This window comes from Alligator sinensis, unplaced genomic scaffold, assembly GCF_000455745.1.
Source record: "Alligator sinensis unplaced genomic scaffold, ASM45574v1 scaffold1097_1, whole genome shotgun sequence".
In the NCBI taxonomy this organism is placed as follows: Eukaryota; Metazoa; Chordata; order Crocodylia; family Alligatoridae; genus Alligator; species Alligator sinensis.
This window is the reverse complement of record NW_005841950.1, coordinates 957,053-969,732: the sequence shown is the minus strand read 5'-3', so window position 1 is coordinate 969,732 and position 12,680 is coordinate 957,053. Positions and strand designations below refer to the sequence as shown.

The following is a 12,680-nucleotide window of genomic DNA, read 5'->3' as shown; positions in this document are numbered from 1 at the left end:
TTGGGGAGGGGGGGGGGGGGGGGGGGGAGGTTGACCAAAAAAACCTCCTTATACTTTATGAAAAAGCTGAACACAATTTTGAAAGAATGTTCCCATTTTGGGGGGAACCTTAGTAGCAACTGTTGCCTCAGGAGTCAGTCAAATACTTAGCCATTTTTTTTTGTCAAATCCCAAGCCTCCATGTTTTAGAAAAAAAACAAGCATTTTTTATACCAGTCTTCACATAAAACATGGGTAGATTTGTTTCAACTCCTGTAAAATGGATGTGGCTTTGAAATGTTCTGGCTATGCAATTGGCCCACTGCTCTACAGTCTCTGAGGGGGCTGCTAGTGGGGCATGGGACTCTTAGTATACCCAGTGTCAAGCCATGCCCCAGATGTCTGGATCTGCTCCACCCATTGGTGCCTGGGCCTTTGAAAAAAAGCTCATCAGGAGCAGTATAGAAGCAATGAGTCATTTAGCCTAGTAATAATTTCCCACGTGCAAGTGCCTGGACAGTCATCATGTCACTATGATCCCTGGCTCACCCCTTTCCATGCCAGGAGCAAGTCACTGTGTCATGGTATCAGTGTGGTATTCCTGCCCCTGGCCATCCCCTCTCAGTGCCATCTGCAGAGGCAGCTACCATGTAATAAGACCCCACACCCCTCTCCTTGTCATATCACAGGTAAGATTTAAACTTGAAGAACTATGGAGGGAAAAAAACCTGTTTCCCTATTACTCACTGAAAAATCTACATGCACACAGGGGGTCAACATCCTTTATGGTCCTTTCTATGGACCTGATGCTCTCATGCTTTCCCACCATACATACCCATTCTCAAGTTCTCCCACCCCAGCCCAAGAACCACAGAGTTACTTGCTTCTGCATAGCCAAGATGGTGCCAATGGCAAGCTAAAAGGTCACTATGCAGTGACAGTAGTCCTGAGAGCTACTTCTTTCCCTTGGGGAGTTCCCTGCTGCTGCAGTGCCACCCTTTGTTTTCTCTCACTGCCTCCATGGCTGAAGACCAGTGCCAATACACTCTACTTTTCCCTTCCCCATCTGCCACAGGGAGACTGGCCATGTACCATGGGGGAAGTACTTGGTCTCTTCTTGACAACAGCTTCATCCTGCAGCATGGGTTGGAGAGGAAAATGAGGAACATGAAAGCAGTCACTGAATGAAAAAAGTATATCTAAAAACAAGATGACTGGTCTTTGCTCCACACAACCCATGCTGTTCCCACACAGGGGTTATAGGGTAAAGCCAGCCTGGAAGCAGATGGAGTATCAGGATCATGGCTGGGTATTGAGCTGCTGAGGCTTAGTAGAAAATTTAAACTTCATGCGAATGGGTGAAGGGAGCATTTATTTATCACAAGAACCTAGCCAAGGGCAAGGAGAAGAGCAGAGATGCAGAACGGGAGTTAGAAGAAGGGAAATGGTCTGTTGATGAAACCTGCAGGTGAAAAACTGGAAGTCTAAAATCAGTTGTCAACAAGAAATAGTTCAGTTCAGCAGTAGAGCTTGTGAAAGATCAGGGAGTCAGTCCAGAAAATGCAAGCAAATTTATTTGAGAAAACAATTGGAAAGAAGAAAGTCTTGGATTGGGGCATTGGCTTACCTTCTTCTCAGAACTCATAGTGAAGTTGTGACTGAAATACTGAACTCAGATGAATGTAAACTGGAGGAAATTAAAAAACTGGCAACCATAAACAACAGCTATCACCACCCAGCACCACATGTTGTTAAGCAGCTCAAGGGAAACTCCAAGGTAACAAATTGCCCTTCACTAGGAAGCAAGGTTTACTTGGAAATATCTTTTGTTGGGCCGACTGTATAATTGGGAGAGATATTAAACAAGCTTTTGGGCATGAAATGCCCTTCCCCAAGTCTGGGAAAGACTCAGATACAACGTAAGCTAAATGCCAGCTAAAACAATGACTTCTGTTTAACCCCATTATGTAAATGAAAATGCTCACTCAAGGAAGTGGAAGAAGGTATGAAATTTGAGGAGCAAAGAGATCGTTATAAGAAGCAGCTACAAAACAAGTAAAGGGCAGTTGAAACAGATAATCTAAAATAATAAGACCATCCCCATTCACTAAGACATGTTATGCTGATGGGAACCAGCAAAGACTTACTGAGCAATGTAATCATTTTACAGCTGAGGCTGGTCAGAAACAGAGCTGGCCCTTATGCTGACAATTCAGGAGGGAGAGTTCCCAATGTCCACCTTGTTAAGAAATAGATCTATTAGGATAGAAAAGGAATTTGGTCTGAGCCAGGTGTATGTACAGAATGATGTGCATTATCAGCTCACAACTGCCACTGACAGCATGTATCTAAAGGGGAACTGGTTTCTTTAAACCTTGGGAAAGGATTGAGGGGAAGGATCTCACCACAGAAGCAGGGTTGTAATATGCCCTGACCTTGCAAAGATTTACAGATGTGCTTCACCTCACAGACTGAGCAGCTCCCTTTGCCACCAGTACTTCTACTCAACAGGGTGCAAAATTAAATATATCCATCAGCCAGCAATAAAACCTCTGCAGGGCTGTGACTATAGGTTTTTTAAAATACATATTGATAGAAGTTAAGAACCAGGCACTTTAGAAAAAGGATGCTTACAATATAAAAGTGAGAAATAACTCATGGGAAGAAGGGAATTTTTAGCATAAGAAAACTAAATCTGATCTTACAGATGGAAATACTACATCCAGCACATGACTGTGATCTACCCCAGTTCTCCCTTCTTGTTCTGTTTATATAACCCGGAGATCAGCAGTATTTGGATGTGGGGGATGGAATAATACAGCTTGGTCTGAGGCAGGGCAGCACTTCCAAACCAGCCATCACCCAATAGCTGCCAGCACATTGTGTTCACCACCCAACACTGCAGAATCCCCCTACCGCTGGACTGCCCCACTTCTGAAATGCTGTTGCCAATATTTAGACTTTTCAGGCAGGATGATTTCACTTTGTGGGCTAGATCCAGTCCATAAGCCTTAGGTTGCCTCTCCCAGTCTAACCTTATCTGTGCTCAAGGTCAATTTGAAGAACTTTGAGAACCCTTTTTTTCTATGTCCATAGTGCCTAGCACTAGGGACCCTGGCTTTTAGTTGGGAATTAAAGATGTTACTTCAGTACAAATAATAAAATATGTAGCTTAGAAATGGTAACAATAAAAGTGATGAAAATTCAAGGGATACTATTCCACTACTATTCAAGGGATACTAATCTAAATGTATTTACTTTTCATGGGAGATTTGGGCAACGCTCATGAAAATGTAAATACAAATCACATGGCATGAATTTTACTGAAGTGACCCATGTCTGCATTTGGATGGTTGTAAGAATAAAGCATCAGGGAGCTGGAAATCAGGGCCTTTACCAGCACCCAGAAACTAGAGCTCTGAGAAAAGCATGCCAGCAAAGACATAGAAACTTTTACAGCATGGGGTAGACAAGAAGTGCTAGTACTTTTTCAGCTCACCTCAGTTATTACAGTAGGCTCTGGGCCTAGTAGGCAAGGCAGGATGTACTGCTAGATCCAGATATTTTTGTACTATTTATGCTTGACAGAACCTTCTGACCTACCAGGCCATTCTACAAAGAGAAAGAAGGCCCTGCCAAGGCCTGTTTATAGAGAACAAACTAGTTTGGGACTTCTAGAAGTCTCTTCCAGAATGAAGACGTGTCTGGCATGGGGGACATCACCATTGACAATGCCATTATCAGGGGCTCAGGTTCATAGGCAGTATGAGATCTGCTAGTTTCTTCAAAGACCCAGACATCTGTACTGGGGCAAGTACTGTGGGTTTCAATAGCAGGGTCCATGTTAGTGCTGGCACACATCACTCTTCTCAGTGCTGGCCTTTGGTGCCAGCATTGGCCTAGTTTCAGCAAGCACTAGAAGAGGCAGTGTCCATCATGTCCGTCATCAAGGGTGGTTCCAAAGAGGATGGAACTAGACTGTTCTCAGTGGGGGCAAATAAGAGAACAAGGAGCAATGGGCTCAACTTGCAGCAAGGGAAGTTTAGGTTAGATATCAGAAAAAACTCTCACTAGGAGGGTAGTAACTGCTAGGACAGGTTACCCAGATAGGTTGTGGACTCTCCATCCTTGGAGGTTTTTAAAACCAGGCTCGACAAAGGGCTGGCTGGGATGATCTAGTTGGGGATGGTCCTACTTTGAGCAGGGGGTTGGACTAGATGACCTCCTGAGGTCCCTTCCAACCCTCTTTTTCTATCATTCTAAGAATCTATGTTAGCTTGTATTATCAGGTTCTTAAGCTCAAGATCAGGGCTGCTTGGGAATTTTTTAATACATTTTTTTCCTACAAAATCAAAACTTTTTTCCAGGAATGAACCAATTTTGACAAAAATTATTGTTGGGGAAAAAAAGAGTTCTTGAGTCCATGTGAAATGTCTGGTCAAAAGCAGAGAACACATGACCCACCCAGTTTTGCCAATAGCCCTGTGGCAAGGGTAACGAGCTAGGATATGGCATATCCTGGTTCCAAGCCCCTTATCACTCAAATTCCCTTCAGTCTCAGGAAAGATTATCAGAATGGGGCCATGAACATTGGCTGCTGATAGCCCCAATCCACTGACTTTGGGTGATGCTGGGTAGATACTTTTCTCTCTGGTTTTTGCAAAAAAGTTTCTAAAGACTTCCGTTCTCTCCAGAAGGGAAAAAGTTTTAAAATCTTGACATTTTTCATTGAAATAGCATGCCCTTTATTCAACGCAACATTCAGAAGTGTTAGAAGATCTTTGGTTCTTTCCTCCTTTCAGGCTTCTCTTGCTTCAGAGAAGAGGCTTGGTGACTCATGTCACGCATTGCAGCATGCCAATCCGCATCATCTCAAAAAGTCAGTACTGGGCTTGGAGTGCTAAGGTCCCAGCACAGAGCTCCCTTCCTGGGGACAAATAAGGGCTCACAAAAGGGGTGCAGGCTCCCACTGAGATACCAATTAAGAAAGGTTACTAATTTAGGAAGCCCTACTTCCAGTGCACAGAAGACATGGAACAGTGGAGAATGACACCTTTTTCTTGGAATCAGAAGGACATATTTCTCAAAACTGAGGCAATGGGGCTTGCTGGGGAAGGAAAAAGTACCCATCCAGGATATATAGGCCTCTCCCAAACACAAAGGCAGTGGTAATGGGAATACATCCATCACATGGAGGCAGGGCCTAAAACCAGAATGGGTAGATTTAGAAGGAAAAGACCTCATCCCTAGAGCAACCCAAATTGATTACATGTAAAATAAAATTAAAATAAACACACTAAAATAAAAATCAAGGAGCTGAAGAAGGGTGAGAAATATTGTCTTAACTATTTAAAATGATAAGCCCAAGTTCTGGTCAAACATCAGCGGGCTCTGGCTTGTTCCCATGTGCACTAACAGGGACTGAGGGGGGGCTGTGACTGCTCTGCCCTCTAGGCATGGAAGGGGCTCAAGGACAGCAGGGCACAGGTGAAGTTTGAACAGATACCACTGGTCAAAAATTCTGTTCACTCCTATGAGACATACACACCATGAAAGTGTAAAGTCCTGGCACTTGAGCCAATGGGTAACAGTCCTGCTAAAAATCAATCAGAAGTACAGTGGTGGCTGGCTAATGGTTTAGTCCTGAGGAGTAAGAAACCTAGAATCTCCTTTCAATCTCAGGTTAGCAATCAACTACGGTAGCATCAAAGCACAGGCAATAACAGGGCTTGAATCACACTTGGCTCCACATACACGCAGAATTTGGAAAGGCAGAACAAGGGGCTGATATTGGGCATCTCAGTGCCAGACTTTCTTTTCCAGATTTATGTCATGATTTCCAATTAAATATACCAAAGGAGAAGGATGCGCATTAGCATAACTGCACCTGCGCTCTATCTGCATGCCGTCATGTGAAGGTCAAAACAGGCTCTGCCAGAATTCAGCTTTGAAACAGCACGTGCCCAGCAGAACAAACCTCCGTATGGCTCTGCAAAGGGATTCTTACCTGAGGGACATCGCAGCTGCAGTGCTAATAAGTTACACTGAAGGATAAATGGGGAGACAGCAACATTGAGAAACCCCGGATTCAGAACTCAGGAAGCAGGTACCCCAAAAACTCAGGATTTGCTATTAAAGACAATATTAAGTTATTTTCATTTGCTTTTGCTTTTTTTTAGCTTTGGGGACAGACTTAGCTCCTGTTTCCAAGCTTCTTTCAGCTATGATGAATGCCAGACTCTACCCATTACTAAAGCTGAATAACACTTGACTCCAGCAGCTGGATGTCTGGTAACATTGGCCTTATTATTCTTATTTGCTCCAGAATTATGCTACTAACCACAAGCAGTAATGGATCAGGCTGGGATGGGTTACTTCACTGCAGACACCATTACCTGTCACTATGCACGTGAATTTGGCGTCCGCGTTCTCAGACACAGAACGAGATTTGATAGTGGTTTCAAACAGCGGCTGGGTCTCCTCGGTCAGCTGAGAAATGATTGCGCAGAAGGTGCTCCTAAAAGATGCAAGAAGTATTTCTTAGAGCTCAGATTAATTTGCTAGAAACAAATTAAAGGGTTTTCCCTCCCTCAAGCCAATGTGTCTGGTGTCAGATGTCTCTCCCTGTTACTCATTAGGGCCCAATGTTCTCATGTTCGGTTCCCTCCCTCTCAGGCATTCTTGCACTGTGCAGATATTTTGCTGACAGTCATTGCTTCATAACTGAAGCTGGGAATATGGGAACTGACGGTTAATACACTTGGTTAAATATTACACGGACACTGTCAAATTAATAATCATCTGTCAAACATCCCTTTTGTAATAACTTATGACACTCCAGATTAGTGGAGAAAAATAATTAAATTCACTATACCTACTATTGTTTATGACTTGTTTATTTGATACATTTTTTAACTTGGGACAATAAAACAAAAGAAGTCAATAAAGCCAGCTTCACTTTTATACTCTCGGTGCTGTAATGAGTTCAAAGGAATGGGTTTCACAGGCTGTAGGGAAAGTATCATGTTCAGTACAATTCTACTTGAATGGTGCAAACTTTTCCATTGGTTTTAGGATTTCCAGATTATGAATTTGGGGCCAAGTTGGCAGCAGCAGTGTCCCCTTTTACAAGAAAATAGCCCTTACTTAATAGGAGTTACAGCCTCCAGGGCATCATACTTCAGCAATAGTTTTGTATTCACATACAACCATCCTCTTACAGGATGTTATAAGTCTGGCTTATGCATCTTCAAACAAAGCAATTATATATGAAGCTGACATGACTTCTTTACCTCAGTTCTTGCCACCGTGCCAAGGCATTGTGGACTACACACCACGTGAGCTCATGCACTGTATTTTGTAGACATAACAAGTTCAGGCTGAAGCATCTGCCTGAACTGTCCAAGAAGCCAGTATAGTTTATGACATTTTTGATATGCATATTGTAGAGCAATTTCAAGTGCTATTCACGTATAGCACAAAATCAACACAGTGTATATTTATGCCATGCTGCCAGCCATCAGCAGTCAAAAGTGTTTTGAATCATCATGAGCCTCGAAAGCTCATGCAATTTGCCTCATTATTACATCCCATGATTTGGTTTAAATTTGGGTCTTTATTTAGTTTCTGCCTTGGAAGACTCTGGGGATCATATTTTCTGCATTTCTCTGTAGCTAGACAAAGTGGAAATGCAGTTTTTGTTTGAAATGTGAGATTCTCATAGAAATCACAGGACTCCAGGAAGTGGGGCTTTATGAGAAACACCAAATACCTCAAGACAGTTGATAGCTGGCAACACTGTTGATACAAACTCATCAATGAGGAAAGGTCCCATTGCTCAAAACAAAACGAAGGGCGTCCGGCTCCCATAAGCATGCAGGGAGGCTGAAAACAATCACAGAAACCATTCCTGACACAATTCTGTGATTGGGGCTAGCCAGTCTCAGCAAGGGCAGAGAAGGAAAGGACCAAAGATGTGCTAGTTGACTCCAGGGCAGTTCTTCTAAGTCATAACAGGAAGCTGACGCTACTGCTGTTCATGCTCTACCTGTTGAGCATCACTATTGGGGCAGGGGAAATTCAGCCCCCTTCATTATCTCTGTTTGATTCACTTCCATTCTAAAAGATGAAATATAGGCTACGTCTACACTGAAGTCAGAGGGAGGGTTCAGCACACAGATGCATATGCACTAGCTTCAAACCAGCTCAGGCAGGTATGCTGCAGTCACACTCTCAACTGCAGTCTCAGAACAGAGGTTCATGTCAGGGCTCTAAGCTTGTGACAGGCACCTGGATAGTGCCATGGACACCAGGGACCTGAACCACCTACAAACTTAGCCAGAGCTTGCAACTCTATTATTTCACTTTCCATTCTCTTGCCTCCTGATACAGGCAGTTTGCATGAGATCTAGGAAAACAGATTCCCTGAGCATGGAGAAAAAAATCTGGGGTTGAGATATGGGCCTGAATCAAGCCCCAGAATCAACCTCCAAGCTCTTCTATTTTCTGAAGGGGCTGAATGGGTAAGGCGAAGAGAAGGGGGTAAAGGTAGGAATCCAAGTCTCACAAACTGCCTCTCTGTAAAAGGTCAAAGTAATCCCAAGCTCCAAATACTTACCAACTTGGACGAGAACACCAGACACCAGGTCTGTCCCCAAACACCACAACTTGAGCTCATGCTTCTGTGCACCGTGTTAATGATAACTGGTATGAGGCAGGCTGTTCTCAGGAATCTGGCCCTGGTGAACAGCTCACCATATCCACATAATAGGTAGGGAAAAAACTACTGAAGTCATTAGGGACCTCAAAGCAAAGGAAACCTTCTACACCCCCCACCCCTCTGCCCCCTTCCACAGGACAACGAAGGCAAGTCACCACGAGGACAGATATTGGGGGCGGAGGGCTGACTGTCTGGTCACTGGGCATTCACCTGGGTTGGCTTCCACCCCAGTCCCAGTAAAGCCCTTTTAGATACATGGAGATGAAGTTGGAACTTCCCAAGCATCAAACATGTCAGATACCAGACTGCCAATTATGCAGCATCTTTCACAAACCAGTGATTCACACACTGAACTTTAGGGCTAAGTTCAGGTCTGGTGTAACTCCACTGACATTCATGGATGGCACCAGGGATGAATTTAGCCCTCATGGTGCAAATTGCTGAGTCAGATGTGACACGTTGAAGGCTACTGAATGCTGAAGGAAAAGCAGAACCCCCAAGCTCTGGGTCCAATTCAGACACAGAAGCTCAGTCAGACAAGGTTTGTCCACATCTTGCTGGGGCCCTTGCGAAGTGGCCATGAAAACCAATGTAATTTTCTACAGAGGAACAAGAACTGCAGTAGTTACTGGCTTCGTTGTAACGACTTTTTTGTTAGCCATTTCAGTTTCAGGTCACTTCCTTGAGTAACTCTTGGAATCTCAAAAATGCTGCATTTAATCTCTTCCTTATCACTTGGCCACAGCAAAAGTCCAATTGAAGCTCTTCTGCAAGTCAATATATCAGTTTTCTGAGCACTCCTCAGATTTGACATGTGGAGACTGCAGTCCCTATTACCCTTTGGACCTTGCTAAGTTTACACATTTGTGACAGAAGTAGATAGGGAGCAGTGGAGTTCATAATCTGAAGAGAGTTAAGAAGAATGAACAAGACAGTGGCAATTCAGTAGCCTTTTTTAAACATTAAGGAGTGACTTCCAGACTAGGGAAACCTTCAGACCAAGCCAATTTGGAAAACATCTTTCTCTTCACCCCCACTTTTCCATTGCTTGCCATTTTGATAGCAATTCTGAAGCCTTGTGGTTGCCTGGAAGGGAACTTCACCTAAACAGCCCACCCTCTCCTATTTGCCTCTGCAGGGAGGTAGTAGTGATTGCAATACAGATTATAGCTGAATGCCATAAGTATGGCTACCCTACACTTACCAAATGAAGGGGAATCTGAAGGGGAATCTGGATTGCTAAGGAAGCTGGGGAGGAAAGGAATATAATGGGGGAGGGAGAAAGGAGAACTCTTCTTTGAACAGAGGGGAAATACAGAAGAGATGCGTCCCAAGTTATTGCTTGAAGTTTGTCTTCTATTTTTTAAAGCATGTCCCTGTATGGAAGTCTCTCTTTAACAAGAAGAAACAGCTGGACAATCATTTTCTCCTTTCTTTCAGTGATAAAAAGGAATATTCTTTGCACCTCACAACACCATGTGTGACAAACATCAGTCTAGCTGTCTGCAGTGCAAGCAAGCATTAGAGCCTTAAGCATGCAGAATCACAACACTATGTCAATATAGTTCTTCCTTCAATTAGTACCAAAGCATTAAAGATTAATCATGTCCAAGCCACAGGTCTAGGAAAGGTTCTAGTCAGAGAAGTTTAATGCAACGCAGATTTACCTTCCAGCGCTGAAGGGAGATAATCTGTTGATTGATAAGCTAAGCAGAAACAGCAAACAAAACCATTAGACAGAAAAGCTTGGAGAGGAGCTGAAATAAACAAACCATTACGGAGATGTATTAAGGATGAGTCGTTTTGCACAGGTCAGAGTTCCTAGTAAGAGGGCACAGCTACCTTAGACGGCCTGCTGGGGTAAGCAAGCTGCATTATAAATTGTAACCAAGGGCTGTGAAATAAAACAGTCGTTAACAGCAGAGAGGAAATGTAAGAACATTTTATATCCACCTCACAAGGTAGGTTTCCAAGAAGCAGCACCTGAGCTGTCCATGCATGATCTGCAGCTTTGTGCACAAAGCGGGCAACTGCACTCCAGACGGCGTTCACATTAGATGGCACTTTAGGACACAGGCCCTACTGCTTGCCTCAAGGAGCCGGCCTTCTGCCTGGCTGCCTACTGACAAGCACATGAGTCAGTTAGCCTGAGACCCAGTGTATTTTGCAGGCTGAAGGAATCCCAGGAGGCTAAAAAGCATCCTTCTTGTACATAACACTCTGCTCCTCGGCTCCGTTTTCTGCTATGCCACTGAGAGCCGGCTGTCAGCAGGATTTATGAGAGTTTCCATTGTTTGCAGTTCCTTCGCAGTAACATATTACAGACTTAAATGTATTGCTGAACACCATAAATTATAGCGCCTGCACAAGCTGTGCAGATGAGTTAGCTAACAATGGCAGGACCTGCTCTTCACAAGCATTGCCTCCACAGAATCACACACCTTGCTCTATGGCCACAGAACCATTTTGGAGCAATAACTGGCCATGGGGGGGGGCACATGCTTTTCCATTAGGCTGAAGGCAGAAGTACCCCACCATCACCAACCATCCCTAAGGACCTCTACCACCAGAGATGCCAAAGAGAAGAGAGTGAGGGAGGGTCAGCGTGGGCTGAGGAGACAGTACACTTGGAGAACAAAAAAGGACTGTTCCTAAGTGACTACCTTTTTCTCTCCGACAGCTGCCACTGAGCCCCACAACAGTTGACAGACTCCTGCCAACAGGCAGGCAAGAGATGAACAGCAATGAACCTTGCCCTCCACATCACAGCCTAAAAGATGTCAGAAAATGAAACACCGCAGGTTCAAACTGCTCCTTTAGCCAAGTTATCCCAAGCTGCTCAGGTACAGGACACAGCAGGTTCACAACATAACTGGGTACAGTCTCTTCACTCCTTCAATAAGCTCAGCCAACCTAGCCTAGCATTCAGATTTTGCTCCAGAGGCCACAAATAGTTTCCCCTGCAGTCTAAGAAAATTAACCCTAATCACTAATCACTCTTACCATCCAGAGTATACCACCGTCCCTTCCCAGGAGGCTTGGGGGAAGAGATAAGCAGGCTGTAACAGAGATGATTTGACAAAAACCTCATGCTATTTTGTCTGACAGAAGTGAGGCATAAATAGGCCCTTGAGTATGTGGAATACAGCGTACAGCAGAATGGCTATAAGTGCCTGCAATTCAGACCTTGTTGGCTAAGGTAACGGCCTCTAGAAGTGAGACCTTTAGGCAAACAGGCACTCCCAGACTCAAAAGGTCCCTCCATGGGTACAGTCAAGGCCAAATTATAGTTCAATAGATAAGTGGGTTCCCAAGCAGGGAGACAACCTTGAGTTTGCCTTTCAGCAGGGGACAGATGAAGACTGTGGTCCCTTTCCCAGGGACACAGGAAGCAGAATAATACATCTTAGGCACCATCACTGTGTAAGCTTGAGCAAGCCCACTATTAAAGACAGACTCACCAGCTTGAGCATAGTCTAAGGTGGTAAGAAACAACAAAATAATTAAATGCAACAACTTAAAAGCAAAGGAGAGCACAACGCTCAGACACAGGCTGAGCTTCAATTTCTCCACGGGAAGCCAAGAGGGAAGGACATATAGGGCCAGAAAGAATGCAAGCAAGAGGGTGCCTGGCTCTGTGGCTCAGCTCTGCTGAGAGGTGCCCAACCTGGACAGGCAGTGGGAAAACTGCTCAAAGTGGAATCTCCTGTGGCTGCTCTCAAGAGAAACAGAGATATCAAACATAGTCATGGGGGCAACTCGAGAGTGGCTTCACTGCTGAATTTCTAGATTTGGTGTATGCAAGTGGGAGCTGAGAGATGGGCCATGCTGGAGTGCCTGTTCCCAGGAAGGCAGCAGGAGCAGAGTAGACATACTCTTGGAGGCTGTTGTCAGGTTACAAATGATTGCATAAAAAGGAGAATCATGACAGTGAGACAAAAGGTATAAATTCCAAGGTCTGTGTTGTGTTTGAATTTAATAA

General features: G+C 44.2%; 1 protein-coding gene across 1 annotated transcript in view; it reads right to left on the bottom strand.

Moving 5' to 3' along the window:
• ALPK3 (alpha kinase 3) overlaps positions 1-12,171 on the bottom strand; it is a 39,150-nt gene extending 26,979 nt beyond the window's left edge. Inside the window, exons 1-4 of the mRNA XM_025199899.1 lie at positions 12,160-12,171; positions 11,702-11,757; positions 10,366-10,404; positions 6,375-6,496 (exon numbers count right to left, since the gene is read on the bottom strand). Coding sequence (XP_025055684.1) covers positions 6,375-6,496; positions 10,366-10,404; positions 11,702-11,757; positions 12,160-12,171 — 229 coding nt within the window. The remainder of the gene's footprint in view (positions 1-6,374; positions 6,497-10,365; positions 10,405-11,701; positions 11,758-12,159) is intronic.
• Between the last annotated feature and the right edge of the window lie 509 nt (positions 12,172-12,680).